At 40.7% G+C, this 24,725-nt stretch overlaps 1 protein-coding gene across 2 annotated transcripts in view; it reads right to left on the minus strand.

Annotated features, from left to right (window-relative positions):
- The window catches only part of IMPG1 (interphotoreceptor matrix proteoglycan 1), a 340,276-nt gene that overhangs the window by 212,459 nt on the left and 103,092 nt on the right, over positions 1–24,725 (minus strand). For both annotated transcript variants that reach the window (XM_040349990.1, XM_040349991.1), the window contains exons 5-7: positions 17,132–17,202; positions 14,135–14,217; positions 11,411–11,560 (exon numbers count right to left, since the gene is read on the minus strand). In XM_040349990.1, the coding sequence (XP_040205924.1) occupies positions 11,411–11,560; positions 14,135–14,217; positions 17,132–17,202 (304 nt within the window). The remainder of the gene's footprint in view (positions 1–11,410; positions 11,561–14,134; positions 14,218–17,131; positions 17,203–24,725) is intronic.

Raw genomic sequence — 24,725 nt, forward strand, 5'->3', positions numbered from 1 at the left:
GGGAGAGCTGGCACATAAGAAAGTCCCATAATTGTCTAGTGTAAACCACCTGACCACAGTTCAAAAGCCAGAAAATGTATCATTGGTAGTTGGTTGGTATGATGGAAATCAGCTACATTAATTTGCTGAATCCCCAAATTGTGAACAGATAAGGTTTGCCACAAACCCTTGCATGACCCAAACCCACAATTCATTCCTAATTGTAACTGAAGAATTGACCACATTTTAGGGAATAGCTATTTGGAAATCCAGGTCATTTCAAAGTGTCCCAACCTTTCTTTTGTCATTGTTTTTGGTAAATTTAATTGGTGGCAATTGTCAGCAGAGCACATAACATGGGCTAAGGTATTACTAGCACTTAACATGAGAGCTTTGAATTGCCCTGAAATGATCAGTACAGATGTACAAACAAGTGCAGCATACTTAGACTAAATGGACACTGTAGCCTTCTTACTTAACAACTGCCTCCCTGGGTAACTCCCCTCCAAATACACACAGGAAGGCATTTAGCATTCCACAAAGTACTTTCTTTCTTTTTTTTTTTAGAGCGAGCTGTGCATTATTATGTATAAACAATCCAATCCACAAGACAAGAGCATGATTATAAAGGGTTTTCTTATTCTTTCAGAAAGATTGTCCAACGAATGTATACAGCAGCTGGCAGCAAATCATATTTACATTTTGTTTTAAGACAATATCAACTTAATGTCCCTTTTATAGCATGTCACCAAATGTATACACAACTTTTTATTTTTAGATTAAATACAGAGACAACACTCTGTCCTTTACGAGTCAATATGACAATATAGAGTAAATTCCTTCTGTGGTTTCTGTATACAAATATCATATATGATATTGTATCCTGAGAATGCTTACAATAGCACTTCTATAATTATTTCAACGCTACTGCTCTCTTTTGCAACCACCCAGCTATTATCAGTTTGAGCTGGATGCATTTTGGATTTCAGCCACCAGAGACTGTAGGAAAGATGAAGTAAGAAAACTATTGACTGCGTAATTGCTATATTTCACGATTCACTAACTGGTCTAATTTTGCAAGCTGTTTACAGGTTATTAACTCAGACTTTCTAGGTACTAACTGAAGATGACAGCCTAGACTTAGCCTTGATACAATATCTAATAGTTTTTCTATTGATTATCTATTGTATGAAGCCTTTTTCCATTTCATTTACACAACGATTATAAAGCAAGGCAGACAGGCTCTGTATGTTGCGTATAGGGGGATGATAATTCTTTACATCAAAACATTTTCTTTGCACAAATATCAGATACTGCTCTACAGTATGCCATATACAACTGCAATGAGTGAAACCAAATCTGCACTGTATAGCCAAAGGTATAGGTATAGGTACACCCCTCCAAATTATTGGGTTTATATGTCTCCAGTGAAGGATTTTGTCAATGCTACAGCTTATAAATACATTTTAGACAACTATGTGCTTCCAGACCTGTTGTAGTATCAATAGGTAACAAACTGGTAACCTGCTGTCTGGCATTTTCCATTAGAGGGGTAGGACTGTGTGGAGTTACAGACAGAAGAACAGGAAGTGAGGATTTCTCAGAAGAAATAAGGACATTTAAAAGCAAAATCGAATGATGAGGTAAGTGAAGGAGGACTGCACTAAGGTAAAGGAAGCTATTTAGGGAAAGATTTTTTTACCTTTACAACCCCTTTAAAGCTTATGTGGCTTTCAACATAAATCTTGCTGTATTTGTACTCCTTCCACATAGTCAGCAATATTCCTGTTTTTGTACTATTTGGAAAATAATGTCTTCCTTGCAAAGTAGGCTGAACATGAACAATAACGTTTATTAAAACCACAGTAGAATAAATCTCATGTATCACTGTTATTTTTATGACTTGTACAAAGACCTAAAAGACTTCACACCATTTGTAAAAAAAATAAAAGTTAGCAGCTACAAATAAGGTAGCTGCTGACTTTTAAGAAACAGGTACTCACCAGTTCGTGGAGTGCAGCATTAACCTCCCCACAGCTGATTCTTTACTGGGCTTAGGCTCTCTGACACCACAATTTTGGATTTGGGAGTCGGATGTGACTTCCTGATGTCACAGATATCACACAGCTGGCTCCCCATTGCACATCTGCAAGGCATGTCAGTGCAGTGAGACTTGACTAGCAGGCTCCTATAAATGGTGATGTATCCAAATTCTAGACTGGAATTTGAGCCTGTTTATTGATAAGAAAGTTTAAGGCACCCAACCTTACATCCCAGTAAAATTACTCAGGCCATGACAAAACTGAAAGGATAATGACATTGCCCAATAAAAAGGAGAAAGCTCAGAAAGCTCATAAACTGGAGATTGGTTTGTAATTTGGGGTAACATCAAACAAACCTACCCATTAAGGTAACAACTACATTGCAAATATCAGGTGTCAACAAATTTCAATGATTACCATTACTGGGCTCTCCTTCTGAAAATGCTAGTTGACTTGATGTTATGCTGATTCTATTACTTCAATGTTTTAAATCAGTAATCCAAAATAAGTAGAGATACAGAATTTCCTACATTGCTCTGACTTTTCTGATTTCATCACTTGTTTTAAAATCAGGGACTCAAAAATGTTAAAGCCAGTGGACTGTCATGTTGTCTTATGTTAGGGATACTGGGCCATATCCACAAAACAGATACTCCGGCGTAAGCCGTCGTATCTCTGGTTCTAACTTTGGAACTGATCCTCAGAAGCAGTTTTCCTAAGTTAGGCAGAAGATCCGACATCTGTAAGGGACTTACACTGCCGGATCTTAGGATGCAGTACCGCATCCGCCACTGGGGGCATTTCGAGTCGAAATGCCTCTTCTAGTATGCAAATTAGCACTTAGGGCGATCCTCAAAGCTTTTGTGCCTAGTTTTTTCGCCGTAAGTGTTAGTTTGCCTGGTGTAAAACTAGGGCTGCTTTTACAAAGTGTAAAGTTAGTCACACCTTGTAAAGGCCCATTCAAGCGACGGCATTTGGTATGCATTCCCGAGGGAGAACTCCACGGCAATTTGTAAATTCCAAACCGGCATGGGTTCCCCCCCAGGAGCATACCAGGCCCTTAGGTCTGTTATGGGTTGTAAGGAGACCCCCCCTCCGCCGAAAAATCGACGTAGGGGTCCCCCTACAATCCATACCAGACCCGTATCCAAAGCACGCTACCCGGCCGGTCAGGAAGGGAGTGGGGACGAGCGAGCGCCCCCCCCCCCTCCTGAGCCGTGCCAGGCCGCATGCCCTCAACATGGGGGGGTTGGGTGCTCTGGGGCAGGGGGGCGCACTGCGGGCCCCCCCACCCTAGAGCACCCTGTCCCCATGTTGATGAGGACAGGACCTCTTCCCGACAACCCTTGCCATTGGTTGTCGGGGTATGCGGGCGGGGGCTTATCGGAATCTGGGAGTCCCCTTTAATAAGGGGGCCCCCAGATACCGGCCCCCCACCCTAAGTGAATGGATATGGGGTACTTTGTACCCCTATCCATTCACCTGTAGGCAAAAAGTTAAAGTTATTAAACACACAACAAAAGGCTTTTTAAAATAATTTATTATTCTGCTCCGGATGCCCCCCCTGTCTTCGTTATTAGCTCAATTACCAGGGGGGGCTTCTTCTTCCACTCTCCGGGGGTCTTCTTCCACTCTCCGGGGGTCTTCTCCGCTCTCCGGGGGGGGTTTCTTCTTCCGCTCTCCGGGGGGGGGGCTTCTCCGGACTCCGGGGGGCTTCTTCCATCTTCTCCCCTCTTCCGCTGTTGACTCGGCGAACCCCGGTTCTTCTGCAGATGTCCGGTGCCTTCTTCTTCAGCGCTGGCTGCCTGCTATGTTTGTGTGTTAGCTCAATTAGTAACAGGCAGCCGGCGCGGTCTTCTGTGACGTCAGGGTCTTCTGTTCTTCTCCCCTCTTCCGATGTTGACTCGTCGCCTCTTGTCGCTGCAATGATGGAAGCGCGCCTTGCATCCCATTTATATAGGCATCACCGTCCCATCATGCTCCGGCAGGTACCCACGTGGTGGGTGCCTACCCACGTGCACCCACCACGTGGGTACCTACCGGAGCATGATGGGACGGTGATGCCTATATAAATGGGATGCAAGGCGCGCTTCCATCATTACAGCGACAACAGGCGACGAGTCAACATCGGAAGAGGGGAGAAGAACAGAAGACCCTGACGTCACAGAAGACCGCGCCGGCTGCCTGTTACTAATTGAGCTAACACACAAACATAGCAGGCAGCCAGCGCTGAAGAAGAAGGCACCGGACATCTGCAGAAGAACCGGGGTTCGCCGAGTCAACAGCGGAAGAGGGGAGAAGATGAAAGAAGCCCCCCGGAGTCCGGAGAAGCCCCCCCCCGGAGAGCGGAAGAAGAAACCCCCCCCGGAGAGCGGAGAAGACCCCCGGAGAGTGGAAGAAGACCCCCGGAGAGTGGAAGAAGAAGCCCCCCCTGGTAATTGAGCTAATAACGAAGACAGGGGGGGCATCCGGAGCAGAATAATAAATTATTTTAAAAAGCCTTGTGTTGTGTGTTTACTAAATTTTACTTTTTGCCTACAGGTGAATGGATAGGGGTACGATGTACCCCATATCCATTCACTTAGGGTGGGGGGCCGGTATCTGGGGGCCCCCTTATTAAAGGGGACTCCCAGATTCCGATAAGTCCCCGCCCGCATACCCCGACAACCAACGGCAAGGGTTGTCGGGAAGAGGTCCTGTCCTCATCAACATGGGGACAGGGTGCTCTGGGGTGGGGGGGCCCGCAGTGCGCCCCCCTGCCCCAGAGCACCCAACCCCCCCATGTTGAGGGCATGCGGCCTGGCACGGCTCAGGAGGGGGGGGGCGCTCGCTCGTCCCCACTCCCTTCCTGACCGGCCGGGTAGCGTGCTTTGGATACGGGTCTGGTATGGATTGTAGGGGGACCCCCTACGTCGATTTTTCGGCGGAGGGGGGGTCTCCTTACAACCCATAACAGACCTAAGGGCCTGGTATGCTCCTGGGGGGGGGGGGGAACCATGCCGGTTTTTTCTTTGAAAAGTGGCATGGAGTTCTCCCTCTCAGGAATGCATGCTGAGCGACGCTGTCATTTTTTTTTAAAATGATTTGTTTTCCCGGCGCGTCTTTTTTTTCACCCGTCGCAACTTTAGTGTCCCGTCGCAATCCACAAAGCCGCCCGGCGTCAATTACGTTCGCGCGATGCACGTCGGGAAAATTACGTCACACGCATGCGCAGTACGGCCGGCGCGGGAGCTCGCCTCATTTAAATTGTAAACGCCCCCCGGAGAGGAGGAACGCCTTACGACGGCGGCACTTAACTTACACGGCTTGAAATTTTTACGTAAGTGCTTTGTGGATCAGGCACTTAGGTAAAAACTTTAAGTCAGTGTAACTTAACTGCTGAAAGTTAAGTTACGCCGCCTGGCTGAGGATTTGGCCCATTGTATCAAACAAACCCACCAGCTGTGTTACTGATGGCTACCTATTGTGGTTTTCAATAAACCAATTAGGGAGGTTTATTCCATATGTCAAATATGATATAATGATGTCGTGCAGGCTGGGGGCTTCACTGGCAAAATAAGCCCTCAGCCTGTCAATAAACACTGTCACCTTCAGTCTACAGTGGGATCAGCCATGCCATCTGTTTCCTAGTGTAACTGCCAATACAATTAAATTACTTCAAAAATAAAAAATAGCCAAGTTTCTATTAAATCTGTACCAAATAGAAGCCTTTTATGTCCTTAAAAAATACCGTAATAAAATAATTTAGGTATTCAAATAAGTCAGACTCAGTTATTGTTAAGTTACTGTAGCTGACACATGCTGAAGCTGCTAAATTTGCCCTAAAAAAACAAAGCATCAATGGCCTCTGATCATGCAAGGCTTAACAGCCTTACCCAATGAATGTTAGAATCATTTCCTGAATCTTGTTTTCTGTGTATGGTAAAAGCAAAATTTAGGATGCATTCTGACTACTGAAGAAAACTCTTACCCATGAGAATTACTAAGTAAGCAAATTGTAGGCAAGTTAAAAAAAGTCAAGTAATTCAAAATATCTACTTCAGACCAAATATTTCTCTCTAATATGCAAATAATTTTCAGCAGATGCTTGCTAATGAACTACGGTAGCATGTCATTAAAATACATAACTGAAAAAGAGAACAACTAAGTTTTTGTAAATGTTAACATTTACATATATTATTTATATCATAAGGTATTTTATGCAAAATACTGATTTATTTCCTATTGCTACAAGATAAAAGTGGAGACACTGAAGGTCCATGAAACATTTTTGCTCATTTAAGACAGCAGTGGGAATAGGAAAGTAAACAAAAGATATCAATTAACATGAAATGGAAATCAGTGATGCACATACCGCTGTTTTCTAAAAATGCATATCCACTCTAATACTGTGGATTAAATGATTGTATCCAGGGGTACAGAGAAGTGTATGATTCAAATAAAAGATATCACACGATGATGTTAAGAGAGCAGATTAAGATAGCTTTCACTCTACTTAAAGTGATTGTAAACCTTTGACATGAAATATGAACAAAGCACATTCTTCTATACTGTGTACTAGTCTAAATCCGGAGCACAGGGTGTGATTTCTCACTCCTGCCTATATGCTTTGCTATCTGCATGAATCACCTCTGAAAGGTTTTGCTGACACCAAGAGATGAAGGGGGATGGGGCAGTGGAGCTCCAGCACAAAGTCTGTGATTGAGAATCTCACCTGTGCATGTGTCAGAGAACCAACCGTGGAAGAACTGGCAGACCTGTCTTGCACGGACCTACGAGCACAGTGCGCATACGAGCACAATGCCCGCGCATACGGGCAGGGACTCCTGGCGTCAGTGCCCTATTTAAAGCTTGCTGCAGCAGTCACCAACTGCTGCATGATCTTCAGCCCTTGGTGTGATCCTGAATCCTTGTTCCTGTTCTCCTTGCATTCCTGTTGACGACCCGGCTTGCCTGACCAGACTTCTCCGTGTATGACCCCTGGCTTGTCTCTCGGCTTATCCCTGTCCTGTTCCTGTCTGCTGGATCCAGTGTATGACCTCGGCTTGCCTTCTGACCTGTTCCAGTCACATCCTGCTTCCTGTGTATGACAACCGGCTCGGCTCCTGACTCCGCCCCTGGGTTTCCTGCCATTCCACCTCATCTACTACTTCCGTGGTACCCCTGCCTGACTGTGTATCCTGGTCTACAGCTGATCTCCAACATCTACTCAGCAAGTCGCAGCTGGCAACTCCTGCATCTCTGGGCATAGCTCCCCCTGTGTGGAAGGTGGTGTATCTCTTCTCTCCATTCAGCTCTCGGAGCTCTCCTCTCGGAGCTGCACAGTATGTGACTTCAGATCCCAGCCCCACACATTTTTGAAAGCTCTGACAAGCCGTGTACATTCTGTACTTTGAACAAATGTAGAAGAGGGCTGAAGATAAATAGGTACAACTTATGTAGAAATATTTATTTCATCTCTGTGTATTACCTGAGGCTAGTCACGTCAGAGGGTATATGCAAAGGTTTAAAACCACTTGAATCAAAGCGACATTGAACTTGCCATAAAGTAGTTGTAAAGCTTAGTTTTTTATTTTTCTAAAATGACAAACATTTTATATCTGACTGCTCTGTGCAATGGTATTGCATAGAGCAGCCCTGAAACTCCTCTTCTGGGATCACCTGCTGGCGCTCTAGGCTCCTTCTCTTCTCATCGAGCCACCATAGGAAGCTGCTTCCTATGGGGGTGGACCTACGGGCTTGCACCCAAGTTGGGCGGTGTGTGTCTATTGACACACACAGTGCAGCTCACCCATGCCCCCTGCTCCCTCCTCATAGGATTGCCAGCAGCAGAATCCAATGACACTTGGGCACAGGCCTGGATTGAGATAGGACTCAGGTAGGTACAGTATATATATGGAAGTGAGGTGATGATACAAATACTGTGACTTTTTTTAATTCTAATTAAAAACATTGCACATAGATGTTCTCTTCAAGTGTATAAGTCTTTCTCACAGCTACCACATACTGTATACTACCGATGTATGTAGCAGCACTGAAATTCCTTTAAAATCTGCAATCTACCTAGCAGAAACACAATGGCAGTGTTTAAACTCATGCTTTACAAATACTTTTTGTACATTTTCTGAATGTAACAGATATCTACTAATCAAATTCATTTTCCACTTAAATCATATTGTGTCTGTAAGCAAACAGCCTGATAACTGTATGCATTTAAATGATATCCATTTTAATTTTCCTGTAAAAGAAATCTCCGTCTCCTGTTTAATTGATTGCTGAGCCCACTAAAGACCATTATAAGTGGCAGTGATATTTCCAGAAGGAGAATCTTGTTTATTTATGTCAAGGTAAAAACACACTTGGTTGTTAATGGATGGATAATTCCAGATGGCTTTTAAGCTTACTGATTAAAGTACTGCAATATGCAGTCTCAAAGATGTTCTAATGGCCTAAGAGACTGAAGTCTTGCCTTACAGGTTATAAATGGGAATCTACATGAGAACACTCAATTTTACATAAGTAGATGCAATACAATGAATACGTCTCGCTTTCCTACTGTAGATTTCTATCTTACATAAAATAAGCCTCATGTGTGGTCAATGAGCAAGGCTACAGCTTACATACATTGGAAGCAATAGAGGCAGATATGAAGCAAGTGATGGTGTCTGCACTGTGTATCAGAGGGGACAGGCATAAACAAATAGGGCCAGATTCTCGTAGAATGGCGTATCTATGCGGCGGCGTAACGTATCCGATTTACGTTACGCCGCCGCAAGTTTTTCAGGCAAGTGCTTTATTCACAAAGCACTTGTCTGTAAAGTTGCGGCGGCGTAGCGTAAATCACCCGGCGGAATTCAAATTCGGCAGGTAGGGGGCATGTATCATTTAAATGAAGCGCGTCCCCGCGCCGAACGAACTGCGCATGCGCCTTTCCTAAAATATCCCAGTGTGCATTGCTCCAAATGACGTCGCAAGGACGTCATTGGTTTTGACGTGAACGTAAATGACGTCCAGCCCCATTCACGGACGACTTACGCAAACAACGTAACTTTTTAAAATTTTGACGCGGGAACGACGGCCATACTTAACATTGTTGCGCCGCACTTAGGCCACCATATAGCAGGGGCAACATTACGCCGGGAAAAGCCTAACGTAAACGTTGTAACTTTACTGCGTCGGCCGCGTCCGGGAATTCGCGTATCTAGCTAATTTGCATACTCGACGTGGCAATCGACGGAAGCGCCACCTAGCGGGAAAAAAAAATTGGATATCTATGCGTAACTGATTCTAAGAATCAGTCGCATAGATACGACGGGCCAGATTAGGACTTACGACGGCGTACATGGCGCTGCGCCGTCGTAAGTCCTTTGAGAATCTGAGCCATAATGTGCAAATAATGTGACTGAATGAACCCTAAATGCGTAAATAAGAGGCTGAGCCTTGAATATAACTAAAGTGATCCAAATAACCAATCGCAACTGCAACGTAACACAGTGAAATAAATAACACAATATAAAAATGCATGAAAATATAAAATCACATCAAAGAGCCAGAATTGACTGGAAAAGAAAATATATAATAGTCTGTGAGAGTCTCTAAATGGTGATCCCAAAGCCAAGTGTTGCAGATAGAGGCAGATAGTTACTTTACTGGCAGGAAAACCATAAAACTTAACAAATAGATATTAATCAAAACTACTATACTTATAAACATGTAGCATGGAAAAAGAGAAGTACAGTATACGTACAATGAAGAACCAAAAGGAATACTTTAGACCTATAGTAATAATTGTCAATAGCATGATCTGAGCAAGGTCATTTTATAACAACTATTATTGTTTAACAGGGTCACGTTTACAAGCTATCCTTTATACAAATTATTGAAATTAACAATTGCAGGAATAAATCTCAAGAATAAATTAAACTTCTTATCTGCTCAAACCAGAGAGACAACAAGGTGTCTACATATAAGAAAAATTGCCTTGTGGATGTCTTAAAGCGGAACTTCACCTACAAAGGCAAATTCTACTTTATGGCCTCCTCCCACCTTTTCCCTCTTTAGGAGGGTTTACCTAGTTTTGTCAAGTACCCGTTCCCACTTTTGCTGGAATCCCACCCTTGCCCGCAAAATTCTGGGGCATGTCACAGATCCTAGGAGTCCACCCGTCCATTTACAAAGTGCAGCATGATTCACACATATGAAGTGGTGAGCCGACTATGAAACCGCAAGGAGTCACAGCCGGCTTCCCACAGTAAACATGCAGGTGTCGGGGACCGGAAGACAGTCAAAGAACAGGCCCGGGTGAGGACATCGCTGTATTCCTTTACAGGTAAGTGTCCTTTTATTAAAAGTCAGCAGATAGAGTATTTGTAGCTGCTGACTTTTATTTATTGTTTTTACACTGTAAAGCTTCTTTCAGTATTCACACAAGCTCAATAAATGATCAATGTATTGTTTGTAGTATGATTATCATTGTCAGCTTCATCGAGTGGCCATAATGCAGTATTTTATTTACTGACTTTGACGCATGCGCGGTAGCTTCCACGGCATAGGTAGGGTGAAGCAATATGGGGGCGACAGCATCAAATGTGAGGAGCGCATGCTCGTCGTACGCAATGACGTCACCGAGTTATTGCCTTTCAAGAGAACCGCGGTTCTTTTGAAAGGTCAGTGTGTACACTGGGCGGCAAGAATCTCGTCGGGAAAAACAAGGTTTTTTTCCTGACGAGATTCTTGAACATGTGTACGAGGCCTAAGTGCCAAATCTTGTGCAGATGGAGGAAGAAAATCAGAGTTTTGCTATTTATTTATTTATTCATTACATTTATAACGATAGGACAAAGGTTAAACCTTAATATTTATGTTTGTCTTTTACAGCTTCCTTGAAGGTGTCACTTCAAATTATTGATAACAAATTATAACCTGAATGTAAACTGGGGATTATCATATTATCAACAACATGGTGGTCATTGGTTATGCCTGTGCAAGCACTTAACGTATTCAGATGGAGCCTCTAATGGAGTCTGGATCCCTTGAACTATAGCCAATTATGTGCTTAAAGCAACTGAATAGTGTATTTATTTATTAAAAGCAATTATATAGTGCCAACAATTTACGCAGCACTTTACATACTGCACATTCACATTAGTTTGTGCTTCAAGGACCTTACAATCTGAGGTTAGTTTCAGAGTGTGGGATGAAACCACGGTACCCAGAGGAAACCAACACAAGCACAGGGGGGCATGCAAAATCCATGCAGACAGTGCCCTGGCTTGGATTTAAACCAAGAACCCCAGTGACGCAAGGCAGAAATGCTAACCATTTGACCACTGTGACCAATGTAAAGAAGGACATAAAATACGAAACGCTCTGCAATGTTGAAAACTTACCTGGCGCTGAAAGTTTGAAGCTAATTCTTGATACTGAGGTGAATTTGGATCACTTAACTCGGCTGTAAATTCTTGGTTGTTGAGAGTTACACTGAACTCTACTATTTGTTGCGTTGGCGCTTCTGGAATTACATTGGTAACATATGTCTCCTATACAGAAATGCAAAAAACAATACAATTAGTAAAAATGAGTACATGTGAACACTCCAATGTGCAAATTTGTACCGGACCCAAAGCTTTTTTTTTGTAAAATAGGGGTTTATTCTGAAAACTCAGCTTTAAAATAAAATAGATTTGTTTTAAAAAAGTTTCACTTTAAGTAGATTTTTTGAATTTGTCTTTTACATAAGTGACTCTGACTGATCTAAAACAAAACAAATGCTATTCGTGTAATAGTGGTTTTCATCATAGCAAGCCATATTCTTTTCTATGAAGATGGTGTGGCAATACTTTTTTTTTTAAATATGGGTATACACCTATCGAAAGTCCTCTAGTTCATCAATACATTTTTTTTTCAACAAGCTGGTTGGATTAAAAAACTCACAGTGTACAGTATACCCAGTTGTATTCTTTTTATAAAATGTCTTCTAAATCATAAAAGTCTCTCACTTTTTAAATTACTTTCTTTCTTTGTTTCTTCTTTCATTCCAACTGGGCATATGGAGAACTGACAAGATTTTTGTGAAATGTTTGTAACTCAGATAGACAGGGTCTATTTGTTTAATAAAAGCATAGCCATGCAATACAATAGAATCACTGCATCTTTGTTCATAGCTAAATAATAGCGACTGTACTTCTGTAAAAGTAGGTCAAAATAACTCATTGATAATATTAGCTGTTTGCTTGATTACAACCTTGTGTTGATACATATTGTCAGTCTGCTGGTGTTTCTATGGATTTGTTACTATTTAAAGCTCACATTCTATAATATGCATTGTGCAGTTCACCATTCTGAATTATAGTGTAATAATTCAATATCCTGTAAGCATGGTTTTCATAAATCATCATGTCAGTGAAGCATTTGTTCTATGCATTTGTGTGCTTTTATTTTATGTATTGACTGATTTTATTGACAAAACCATGTTACGCTTTTAAACACAAAATTCTAAATGCTAAACTGTTTCAAGGTCTTCCTGCAGAAATATAGGATGCATTTTAAGCACTTTAAGCAGTAATTTTCCACCTGGCATGGAATCCTTTTCATTAAATAAGTCCAAAAATTGGTAAAATGTAAACAGTGAAGGGATCCATAGCAATTAGGCACATAAACAAATTTGTCAAATACATTTGCTGCATGCTGCACAGGCATGTCAAAGAATGAGGCGAGTACACAAAATCAGGGTTATTTAGCATTAGGGATTTGGTTAGTGGTTGGCATAGAATTGTGTTTTAGGGGTTAAAGTATATCTAAAGCCAAAATCTATTTTTCATTTTATATAAAGTGGGAAAGGGTTAGATACTACACTGTCAGTTTTTTGTGTCTCATATCCCTCTATAGTGTGTACTTGAATCAATCCGGAGCTCTAAGTGTGATTTCTGTTTGCTACCTCGTTCCTTTGCTATCTGCATGCGCCACTTCTGACAAGTTTTCCTAAGGTAAAAAGGTGACAGCCTCAGCTCTTTACCTGTGTGCTATGTGAAGAGGTGTGTTTCCCCTCCCTCCAATCAGCTCTCAGAGCTCTCCTCACTGAGTTCTGCAGTGTGTAACTTCAGCTCTCCCCTCTGTAGTCTGACAGCTCAGGCAAGCTTTATACTGTAAATTCTGGATTGTGTAATTTTAAATAAACAAGAAGTGCCAAACAATATAAAGTGCTGTGAATAGGGAGTAAACCTGCCCCTTTTTTAAGTGAATATACTGTATCACCTTGCATACAATTTAAAAATATAAAAAGGTTTGTGCTAACTCAAATCAAAGTATATGAATAATACTATAAATGCATTTAGTGCATATTGAATACCACAGAAAACAATACTAGTTAAGCAAAGTATAAGAAAATCCTCAGTTGAAAAATCCAAACACCATTAGTTATCAGTGCTCCACCATCACTCGTGTAGGAGAAATACAGACTCACCAGATTCGTATTCTCAAATCCTATTGTAGGTATAATGCATCAGCCAGAAATTATCTTTTATTTAGACACAGTCCCTTGGTGTGTCCTTATGCTTGAATGGCAGTAAAGCTCGATAAAAGCAGAGTGAATCACATGTGCAATAGGATTTTCTATAAACAGGTGCCAAAAATAGTAAAATGCGCACTTACATTATGAGGTGCTAATATGTTAGCCGAGACGTGGAGGATTGGTGTTTTGTCCATGTGATATGCTGTACATGTTGGTGCTAGCATATTAGCACCTCATAATGTAAGTGCGCATTTTACTATTTTCAGCACCTGTTTATATAAAAGCATATTGCGCTATGTGATTCACTCTGCTTTTACCATGCTTTACTGCCATTCGAACATAAGGACACACCAAGGGATGGTGTCTAAATGAAAGATAATTTCTCTCTGACGCATTCCAGCATTTAGGTACTCTAAAGATGGAAATATGTAAGTGTATGGGTGGTGGTTCCAGCTGAAGTGAATATTAGCCTTCTTTTCTGGGACTTGTGAATCATATCAACATTTAACATACAGTATTTTGTTAGTTTCCACTTTACATTATGAACTGATGTTTTTGTAATATATATATTTTTATACTTTATAGTTTAGCAACACTAGCATACCTCTGATAATGGTTTTGTGTCATTGACGATTTCATTGTAGGGTGTATCATTTGAAGTAACAAGAGATACTGAACGAGGAAAGCCTGGAAGATAAAAGAAATTAAAGCTCTGAAATCCTCTTAGTCCACTCCTGTTTGCTGCATTCCTGCCAACTTTAACAAATGTAATAAAACTATATTAAAAATGTCTTTTAGGTTTCCTTTGTGCTCTGTGCTCTGTAATTATGTGACCTTGCCATTCCTTATATCAAATTATTTTTATCTATGTGTCCCCAAGCAGTTTCATGATCTCTGGCTAGGATTTTTCTTCTTCGTAGATGCAATGTAAGATGCCAGTTTTTTATTTAGAGTAAAATAACTATGCACTTGCTCACTTCTTTTCAGAATTTCAACTTCTAGAAAAATGCTCATTTGCATTTACTATGAGCACCACCATAAAAAAAAGCATACAATGAAAACCAATCTACATAAATATTGAAGACCAATTCCTTTATTGTATAGATCTTGCCAGGCTTTCAGTAGTTACATAGTCATGTGAAAAAAAGACAGGTGCCTATTGAGTATAAAACAAATGGAAAAAAAACAAGCCTATATATGATTAGTATTTCTAGAGAAAGGCAAAATGATCTCCCTTTTAAAAAGAGGGTAGATATAATTGGAGAATTATGGCCTTAAACCGCGTACACACGATCGGATTTCTGATGGAATAAAATCCGATGGAATTTTTCGTCGGCATTCCGATGAAGCTGACTTTCATCAGTCTTGCCTACACACTATCAGACTAAATTCCGACCGTCCAAAACGCAGTGACGTAAAACACTACGACGAGCCGAGAAAAATGAAGTTCAATGCTTCCGAGCATGCGTCGACTTGATTCTGAGCATGCATGGATTTTTTTCCAATGAAATTCCACACAGACGATCGGAATTTCCTATCGTTTTTTTTTCAACAGAAAAATTTTAAACATGGTTTATTTTTTTACACCGATGCAAAAAAAACGATGGGGCCCACACACGATCGGTTTGTCTGATGAAAAAAGTCCATCGGACATTTTTTATCGGAAAAAACCATCGTGTGTACACGGCTTTAGGATTTCACTATAAGGCTACTTTCACACTGAGGCGCTTTACAGGCATTTTAACGCTAAAAATAGTGAGTGCTTTCACACTGGGGCGGTGCGCTTGCGGGACGTTAAAAAAAAGTCCTGCAAGCAGCATCTTTGGGGCAGTTTAGGAGCGGTGTATACACCACTCCTCAAACGTCCCTGCCCATTGAAATGAATGGGCACCGCTCTTGAAGCACCTGTAAAGTGCTACGGCAGCGGCGATACACAGGTGGTATTAACCCCTTCTTCGGCCGTTAGCGGGTGTTAGCTGCCAGCGGCTAGCTGCCAAAATGCACGCTAGAACGACTGTAAAGCACCTCTAAAATTAGCGGTGCTTTACTGCCAATGCTTTCATCGCCCCAGTGTGAAACTGCTCTAAGTTTGCACGGTCCTTAGAAAACTAGTAGGCCTTATTTAAATGGACACACGCTGCCCAAATCCCCAGGTACTTGTTTTCATCTGTGGTCAGCAGTCTGCACAGCCCAACAGATGCCGCACATCTGCGCTATTACATGTGATTAGGGGCAGTCTGCATTCAGGTCCACTCACCTGTCCCTAATCATATGTAACCACTTGGATGTGGAGTTACATGCATACAGCTGTGGTATTTGTAAGCCAGTCATTGAATTAAGCCGTCCGCTGACTGCGACTTGAAATCCTGTTTGTACAAATATTCTGAATCCTTGAGGAAAATGTTATGACAAAAACAAAAATTTGATAAATATATATATATAGAAATCAAACTATAAATATCCAAAATAACAGTGATCAAAAAGGAATTCAAGACAGATAAGAGGTCTTTGAATAATCGTGTCTCAAAGATGCACCTTCCACTGTGATAACAGAAAGGTTGGGCCCTTACTAGATAACTAGACTCCATGTTATAGGAGCCTAGTAAAGCATGGTTTCATACAAGGAATCTGTCCTCTGGATGTAGACAGGATGATAAGAATATAAAAACCACTGACTACTCTCTCTGTCATTCGCTCCAAGGTGAAATGCAAAAAGGATGAAAACGCCAACATAGCATAAAACCGTGATGGTTTATTGAATAACATAAATCCAATAGAACATGGATAAAAAGCTACAAGATAAAAACAATCTGCAGAGCACATAAGAACCAGTGTGGTGAGACAAGGCATAGTCTCTACCCTACTAGTTTCGTCACAACTGACATCACACCCCTGGCATTTTCCTCCTTTTTGCATTTCACCTGGGAGCGGAAGACAGAGAGAGCAGCCAGGGGAATTATCCATCTTGGATTTCTTTTTGGACTGATCACTGTTATTTCGGATTTTTATAGATTAATTTCTATATATATATTTATGTTATTTTTGTTTTTGTCATACCAATTTCTTTAGCGTGGCAATCTTTATTTTCTGTTATTTTTACATTAATGTTCTGTTGTGTGACTGACAGCTGCTGTTTTGATAATTTTTTTTCACCTGCACAAATACTACACACATTTTTATTTTTTAGGAAAATGTGAATGAAGCCTAATGGTATCCCTATTTCTATGGATGATAGATAACAGGTCAGTAATGGTTGTATATGCCTTTACAGGTATATAGAGACTATTCACGGGTTACACTTAGCTCTTTAACAAATCAGCTACTAATGTACTAATGTACAGCCTAGGTTTTTTTAGACTGTCGATGTGACAGTACAAAGAGTCAGTTACTAAATGGATTTAGCTCCGTTAAAGAGAGATAGCAAGCATAATACTACAATAGTAATGTAAAAACACAGCACATCACATTTGTCATGTTTAACATGGCTAAACTAAGTTAAGTGAAGAACAGATTCTACTTATCAAATATTTTAACTATTATTGTTATACATCAGTTTTTTTTTAATAACTTAATTGAAAACTTGCAATTTATTTTTGCTTACCAGTTGTAAATATAAGAGGTTCTTCAGAAATTACTGGAGCGGATGTCTCTTCAGTAGATAGCACATCCTTCCTGGATAATAATGTGTAATATCAGTCAAACTAAGAAAATCATATAATAACCACACATCTGGTATTAACCTATTTTATGCATAACAGTTACATTGCATTTCCTCTTACTGAAATGTGTATACAAAAATCAAATATCTTATTATTACTAGTATTACTATTATAATACAGTATGCACAGCACTTTACAAAATACATAGAGACAGTACAGTCACAATATAATTCAAGACAAAAGGGTTAGGAGGGTTCTACTTATGAGAACTTAGAAATCTAAAAAGAAAGGACAAGTGAAAAAAAAAATTTAGGTGTGAGGTAAAGGTAGGATGGGCTTCCCTGGTGAGATGAATTTTCAGTGACTACCTAAAGGCAGACAGAAAAAGAGACAACCAAACAGTTTGAACTTCGGGGTTCTTAGGGAAAGGAGAGCTCCTAGAGGAACCCTATACTTAAGCATAGGAAATGGTGACAAGGAAGCTAGAGAGCAGTAGGTCTTGGGAGGAGTGATGAGCTGTTTGGGTAATACTTTGAGATGAGGTTGTTCATGTAGCTGTGGCAGAGTTGTGCATGACTTTGTATGTGGAAGAACTGAGAGGTGTGTGGGTATGTAAGCTGGATGGGTGTGGCAGCACCATTCATTATAGACTGAATAGGGTGTAGACTGTGTAGATGTAGCCCAAAGAGGTGGGAGTTGCAATAGTTGAAAGATAACAAGTGGTGAATTATTAGCTTGGTGGAAACTGGCATCACTGGTGAAAAGGGGGGCAAATTTTGGAAAATGTTACGGAATTGAAAGAGTGGCAAGATTTTGAGAGTAATTAGATGTAGGGCTAAATTGAGAGGTCAGAGTCCAAGATTACACCAAGCACCTTGGCACGAGGTGAATGAAAAATATATGTGCTATTGATCTCCAGCAAAATCAGGTAAGAGAGAACAAAGAGAAATACATTTTATGATGTCATTTTTTTAAAGCAAGTTTGGAAGTGTTAGACTTTGTCATATGAGGTTCATCAAACACCTGGGCTGAAAATAGCTCTGGAGGTTGTCCTTGTTTTAAATTTGCCACCAAATAGAAGAAGTTGAGTTTTTTTCAGTTTTGGGTGTGAGCAAGAGTTTCAAATATTTGCTCATTTAAAGAGTTACTAAACTCAGGACCCTGTCTGTATGCACTATATCTGGTCTCCCACAGTACACATAGCATATAAATGCAATTATTTTAGTAAATATAAACGGCTGAATATCTTTTTTAATCAGCAGTTAGAACAGTCTTGTCACTTCTATGTGTGTCTGATTAAAGCTTGTAGGAGGATTTTTATTCTCCCACGATTGTTCCATGAGAATGCAGGACCCCTGACCCTCTGTCTAGACAGTGCTGATTTGCCCTATGCTGATTACATGCACTCTCTCTAGCAATACACACCAAACTGAGCATGTGCAGCCTGTCCCCTGGCTCTGTAAATAACAGGAGATACATTGGAGTCAGTGGAAGAAGATGATCAGAGGAGACAGGATCGAACAGCCTTTTTACACAATGCAGAGGATTAACCCCTTAGGTTCCACAGTGAGTATAACAAACATGCTTTACTGCATATACAGACTGATTTTTCTGTTGTGGGTTTAGTAACACTTTAAGTTAATGTACATATTGACTGCAGCTGTTTGTAACACAACTGGTCTGACATGCCCCTCTTTTACTCTACAATTCAAACATGTGTGTGAACATGGTGATGAGATGTGAGGCTGTTTGTAGCAATGCTAACATAGAGCATTTTTAAGCAAAAATGATCCATGTGTAAAGGACTATACAAATCCTAAAAGATGCAACTTTAAATGGTCTGTTCCATCAGGGTTCCCAGAGAGCTTCCCTACTTACATCAGGGTCCCCAGAGAGCCTTCCCCTACATTCCGGTCCCCAGGGAGCCTCCCCTTCCATAAGGGTCCCCAGAGAGCCCCCCTCTTACATTAGTGTGCCTTGAGGCCCCCCTCTTACATCAGTGTCCCAAGAAAGCCCTTCCTTACATCAGGGTTGCCAGACAGCTGACTCCCCCCTTTCCAGAGGTTCCTTGTGTACCTGGCCGGTGGAGGTGGGAGGTGGCAATCGGCAGCTTTATGATGTCCACAGGCAAGGAGATCTCCGTGGGGAGATATACAGATGAGAGGGAAGAAGCCTCTGACCCGGGCATGTATCAGCAACAGTGTACAAGCATAGCGACTCACTTGTACACTGAAAGTGAAACTGAAACCTGCCCGGGTCAGAGGCCCTCCCCTCTCCAATGTATGCACTGACACTCGGGAAGAGAGAACTACAAGCCCCAGGGAGATCCTGCCGTGCACAGGCACCATAGAGCTGCAGATCGCTGCCTCCCACCTCCCCCCCATTGCATTCTAAACGGCTAGCAAGAGGTGCAGGGGAAGACCCCCCACAGCGGCAGAATGTCAGGGCCCAGTCGCAAGTGCGACTGCAGCGACCCCTATAGTTGCGCCACTGCTGGTATCAATAAGAGGTTGTACTTTCTTTTGGAGCTCAATGGCAAAAACAAAACATTGATCTGAGAAAACTTATAATGGCTGCACTAATTGTATGCTCTGTAGAAACAGCCTGCATCTATGCTACCAATTTTTGCTACACATGTAGCATTAAAAAGGACAAAGTACATAGGATACTATTGCAGTATGCACCAAAACTGCTGTTGTATCTCATAGGCCCACCTCATGTCTTATTCAACCTGATGCTGACAGTGGTAGTATTCTTTCACAATAGGTATTTATTCACTTCTTTACAAAATTGCTCCCTCTGGTGTGAGCCACCGTTGTTACTTGACAGTATACATTTGTATCAATAGAAGGTTTACTTCTATTTTCAGTTAGAACATACATATACAGTGTTATTACTGCACAGCACTATAATAACTAATTCAGGGAGTAAAAAGAAATGTCCTCAAGAAAACACTATGGACAGTAAACTACGAGCAGTGCATAACATGGTGCTTCTAACCTTTAATATTACATTTGGGATTGTTGAAAGTAAACCTGCATTAGCTAAAAAACTATACAAAGTCTCAGGTTCCATAAAAGACACTCTTCCTCCATCGCAACTACAAGGCCAACCGATCCATTGATGTTCATATGCAAGCAACAACTTTATAATGGTTGTTATTTGCATCTCCCTAGGCATACTGCCCAGTGACAGGTTGTCCAGACATTGAGCCTTTTTATTGAGCAACCAAGTATTGCACTCATAAGGGAAATAGCATTCCGATATGTTTCTCTCTTTCCTTTGACGCGGAAAGGAATATTTTGGATAGTGGATGAAGAATATAACACTATTTACAATTTACAGCAATCATCTTTTAGTTACATAGTTTAAATATTTTTCTATAACCTCTTGCCATAGTGGCAGGAATGCTGGGGTGGTGGCTTTATATCCAGTCGCTACACATATGCATCCACAATGGACTGAGGTTGTGTGTTGAGAACGTGTTCACTGTGTTCTCAGACGACACTGATTCAGCTGTCACCAACAGCTCTAAGTAATGACTTCTGATTGATATGATTATTGTGAAAGACAATTGCAGTTTTCACATGATAGAGAAGCCCCACCACCTCCTGGGAATTAAAATCCATTTAAAGGGCTACCTTTAATGGCTCTTTACGTGGGTAGCATGCAACACAATGTGCAGTAAACACAACCTTATACTTTAAGCTTCTCATCCTGGTGAGACTAGTATATTGCTCACTTTACAATATCAAGCAAATTTCTTACTTTGCCCTTAAAGGAATACATACAGTTTGGTTTAAGGCTTTGTTTACATGGATGCTTAAAGGAGTTTCTTGTCAAATGGCTTCTTACTGTAATTTTCAGGGCAAAGTGTTCAATAAATTAAATTTTTTTTGTGCCCATTAGTTGTCACCAAAACTTTGCTTAACTTTACCTGCATCAATTTCTGCAGGCACATTGATTTTCAATGCTTCGCCTGACCCCTTACAACTCTGGCAGCACATTGAAAAACGTATTGGAAAACCACCTGTAGGTCAAAAGGTGGTAAAGACAATGTATAGAGTTGTTTTTAAGCATTTATTTATTTTTTATGGTCTGGAATTAAAATATAATGGAAACATACTTTTTTAGAGATTAAATATTAGATTTAGATTTCGAAGAAACCCTAGTCTCTTTTTTACATGGTCAAATAATTCAGCTTTCAGTCATGCTTTTATACATAGCTCACTTTCAGGTTCTAATTCAACAACAGGAGCCTCAAAACAAGCCTAATTTTCTATATTGTCTCTTTACCTAACCCATAGTTTTGGGAAAGCTTTTCCATTTAATAAAAGGTAGTTCTACAATAAGTATGAAACAGATATAAAATAACTATTTACCAATAAACTTTCAAAATAACAAGATAAAATAAAAAATATATATTAACCACTTAAGGACCGGACCAATATGCTGCTAAATGACCCAAGGGGTTTTTACGAATCGGCACTGTGTCGCTTTAACAGAAAATTGCGCGGTCGTGCGACGTGGCTCCCAAACAAGATTGGCGTCCTTTTTTCCCCACAAATAGAGCTTTCTTTTGGTGGTATTTGATCACCTCTGCGTTTTTTATTTTTTGCGCTATAAACAAAAATAGAGCGACAATTTTGAAAAAAATTCAATATTGTTTACTTTTTGCTATAATAAATGTCCCCCAAAAACATAAATAATTGTTTTTTCTCAGTTTAGGCCGATACGTATTCTTCTACCTATTTTTGGTAAAAAAAATCGCAATAAGCGTTTATCGATTGGTTTGCGCAAAATTTATAGCGTTTACAAAATAGGGGATAGTTTTATTATTATTTTTTTTTTTTTTACTACTAATGGCGGCGATCAGCGATTTTTTCCGTGACTGCGACATTATGGCGGACACTTCGGACAATTTTGACACATTTTTGGGACCATTGTCATTTTCACAGCAAAAAATTCATTTAAATTGCATTGTTTATTGTGAAAATGACATTTGCAGTTTGGGAGTTAACCACAGGGGGCGCTGTAGGAGTTAGGGTTCACCTAGTGTGTGTTTACAACTGTAGGGGGGTGTGGCTGTAGGTCTGACTTCATCGATCGAGTCTCCCTATAAAAGGGATCACTCGATCGATGCATCCGCCACAGTGAAGCACGGGGAAGCCGTGTTTACATACGGCTCTCCCCGTTCTTCAGCTCCGGGGAGCGATCGCGAGGGGGCGGCTAGCAACGAATAGCCTTGCCCCCCTCCCGGATCGCTCCTGAAGCCACGGGAACCGCCAAATGTACCGGGGGGGTCCTGATCGGACCCCCAACCCACGTCTAGGCAGGGACGTACAGGTACGCCAATGTGCCTGTCCGTGCCATTCTGCCGACGTAAATGTACATGCGGCGGTCCGGAAGTGGTTAATATGCAGTATCTCACAAAAGTGAGTGCACCCCTAACATTTTTGTAAGTATTTTATATCTATTTTATATATTTATATTTTATATCTTTTCATGTTGCAACACTGGAGAAATAACATTTTACTACAATGTAAACTAGTGAGTGTACAGCTTGTATAACTTAAAATAACACAACACACAGCCATTTGCTGCAGTGCCCTTGTGGGCTGCAATATATAGGCCGAACCAAGAGGTCCATGCAGGTTAGATTGGGAGAACATGTAACCAATATACGATCAGGGTTCCCAAATCACTCAGTATCACACCATTACGATTTGTGTCACAATAGGAATCCTGAGGGAACGTTATTTCTGGGCATAGACAAATATGATGCCCATTGGAGAGGTGGTTCTCTAGTAAGAGAACTATCCAGGCTAGAAATGGCCTGGATACACCGTGTCCGCACATATACCCCATATGGATTAAATATAGACGTTGATGTCAACGCTTTTATTGACAATAGTTAGGCCATTTCAGAATAGGAATGCTTAATATCATCTTTGAAATATATGCTGTGAACCTGACTTGACATCCGGGGTATCAGGACTCCCTTATGGACACAATTCCTTTTTGTAGCTTTTTTTTCTTTTCACTTTTTTCTTTTTTCATTTTACTAATTTTCTGTTCCTAGCAGTACACCTCATGTGTGCCGTAATGGCTCAATTTTGATATATTGCTAATTTTCAAATATTTTTTTAAATTTTTTTAAATTTTATCATTGTTAATTTCCTTCATTATTCCGATCGTTTTTCTGCCATATATGATCGGACAATTTTGAAGGGTATACAATCGGACCATAGGTGGATTTATTAATATGAATCCTTTTCTGATTTGATTTTACATTTTATATATAGATAATCTTGATTCGATTCATGATTTGATTTTTATTTTATATTCATGATGTCACATCGTCAACCAATAACAGGTTTGGGATTTGCACCTTAACAAGTGCGTGCACCCGGATTAAGTTCAAGTTGAATGTGTCCTCATATTAAGTTACACCTTTTGATTTAGGTGTTTTTTAATGTTGAAATGTTTGCGGCACACAATCTATGTCGGATTAATCCGATTAGTGTGAATGACCGTAAGACATTATACCCTTTCGTATATTTTTAGCCTTAGTGATCAGCTGCCACATAGTTTGATTTAACTTATTTTTGGGAATTATTGCCAGCACCAACACTCAATTGTAGTTGGGATATACACTATTAGGTATAGGATCCCTCATCAAAAATGGCGGATCTGTGTCCACGATCCCCGGAAGTCAAGTCTGGGCGGTCCTATCGACACTGAATGCACATAAATAGTGGCGAGTCAGCACGCCGCTCGTGCCCCTGGAAGATGTCATTCTACTGACGAAACGGCGTAGGGAGGAACGGCGTGCTGACGTCATCATTGTTTGCCCGCGACCATCCGGAAGGAACGAGCGGATTATACAAGCCGGCCGGCTTTTACATTTTAAATACACGCCAACTTACTATTTTGGACATGTGAGTGCATAAACTTTATTTTTTTCAATAAATCGCTGTGTTAGCAGTACTACTCTATGTTTGCCCTTCTTGTTTTCACTCCTGGGTTTAACGCATGAGTGCGTTCTGGCTAAGGACTACCCATTGTTTCCATCTGGTGTGGAAGAACCTAGCTGGGGAACGGAGGTTACCTATCAGTACTACATGCGATTTATTAATTGGTGTTCGGTAAGCAGAAAATTTTACCTAAGGTGGAGGTGCTTCAATCAGCTGTTTTTCACTCATTGTGGATTTTCTTTCCAACACAACTCGGTGCTTATATGAAGATTTGTCACGTTCAATCAACCTCTAGCTGACCACAGCTATATGGACTTTATATATTTCTGTGCACTATTTCACTTTTGTATTTATTAGCACATAAGCACTTTTCTTGTGATGTGTATAATTGTTCACTTTATCATGTCAGTAATGATTTACACACACCTACCATATTAGCAGCGCAGCAATCATCCTTTTTATACTTTATACCATTTGTTCATCTAACATTTTTTTGCTGCAGCAGCTATACACTAATAGATTTTGACATTACGTCATCATTTATTATATTTATAGACCT

The sequence above is a fragment of the Rana temporaria genome, chromosome 4 (genome assembly GCF_905171775.1).
Source record: "Rana temporaria chromosome 4, aRanTem1.1, whole genome shotgun sequence".
Taxonomy (NCBI): Eukaryota; Metazoa; Chordata; class Amphibia; order Anura; family Ranidae; genus Rana; species Rana temporaria.